This window comes from Nannospalax galili, unplaced genomic scaffold (assembly GCF_000622305.1).
Source record: "Nannospalax galili isolate Female #2095 unplaced genomic scaffold, S.galili_v1.0 scaffold3085, whole genome shotgun sequence".
Classification (NCBI taxonomy): Eukaryota; Metazoa; Chordata; class Mammalia; order Rodentia; family Spalacidae; genus Nannospalax; species Nannospalax galili.
Genome location: NW_008352292.1, coordinates 91237 through 92294, shown reverse-complemented (window position 1 = coordinate 92294; position 1058 = coordinate 91237). Strand labels below are relative to the sequence as shown.

The 1058-nt window shown below is 51.0% G+C and overlaps 1 protein-coding gene across 1 annotated transcript in view; it reads right to left on the bottom strand.

Annotated features, from left to right (window-relative positions):
- LOC108491618 (ankyrin repeat domain-containing protein 7-like) overlaps positions 1–709 on the bottom strand; it is a gene marked incomplete at its 3' end in the record, with an annotated part of 7909 nt that extends 7200 nt beyond the window's left edge. Inside the window, exon 1 of the mRNA XM_017802247.2 lies at positions 459–709. Within this exon, the coding sequence (XP_017657736.2) occupies positions 459–709 (251 nt within the window). The remainder of the gene's footprint in view (positions 1–458) is intronic.
- Between the last annotated feature and the right edge of the window lie 349 nt (positions 710–1058).

The window sequence follows — 1058 nt, the reverse complement described above, 5'->3', positions numbered from 1 at the left end:
TGAAACATTTTTGTATTCAAATGAGTTTCAGATTTCTTGAACTAAGAAAGCCTCAACTATATTACCCAGGCTGGACTAGATCTTGAAATCCTCCTCAATCAGCTTTCAAATAGCTCAAACTGCGGGCACGTGCCACTGTGCCTGCCTTTAACGCTCTTTATTTCAAATGCTGCCATGCGGGTATTAAAGCTCTCTAAAAGAGGTAACATAAATGATTTGGAAACCGGCGAGCTTTGTTTTTGTTTTGCTTCTCATAAAGGCTTTAATGCAGACTCTCCTCCAGGATGTGAGAGTTCCGATAACCTAGAATCTGAGGCGGGAAGAAAATCCAGCACCGTTGGAAAAGCAGACCCCCCCATTCACCCATATCTGGAAAAGTAGAACTCCTCCCATGTGGTCCTTGTCCGTCCCCAACTGAGCCCCCTTCTCCTATCCTTCGCCTCTCCAGGCCCTATTACCTGTCAGGCTCGTCTGGTAGATCCACGCGCTTCACTGTAGTTCCAGCACCTACACTTCTGGCCCTGTGGACGTGTCCCACAGGAACATAGCCGATGGGGTGTATGGGAAACTCCGGCCTGTCATTATTCAAACACCCATAGCCCCTGAAGGCCCCATCCAAGTGGGTATACCACCTGGTACGGGGGATGCCACTGCGAATATACCCGTAGTAGCCACTGCGAATATAGGCGTCGTAGTTGACGTCCTGCATGGCGAGGGCCAGGCCAGGGCCACCCAAGCCAGGGCAGCCCAGGCCCTCTCCGCCTTCCCCGCCCTACCTGCCCTCTTCCTCTGCTGTTTCTTGCCTCTAAACACTGGAACTTTGAACCAGTTTGAAAACCCCAAATTCAGTACTGTGCCACAGGAGTATCCTACCAGGGATGGTCTGTGGTTCAGCAGCTACCCACCGTTAACTGTCGCCTAGCAACGCCCTAACGAAACTCTGCCTGGTCAGTGCCTTTCCCTGTTCCATTGCTCACAGATTACATCAGTATCAACCCTGCTAAGCACATGGGTGTAAGCCTCAGACGCCAATGACAGTAGCCTAGCCAATAGCTCTC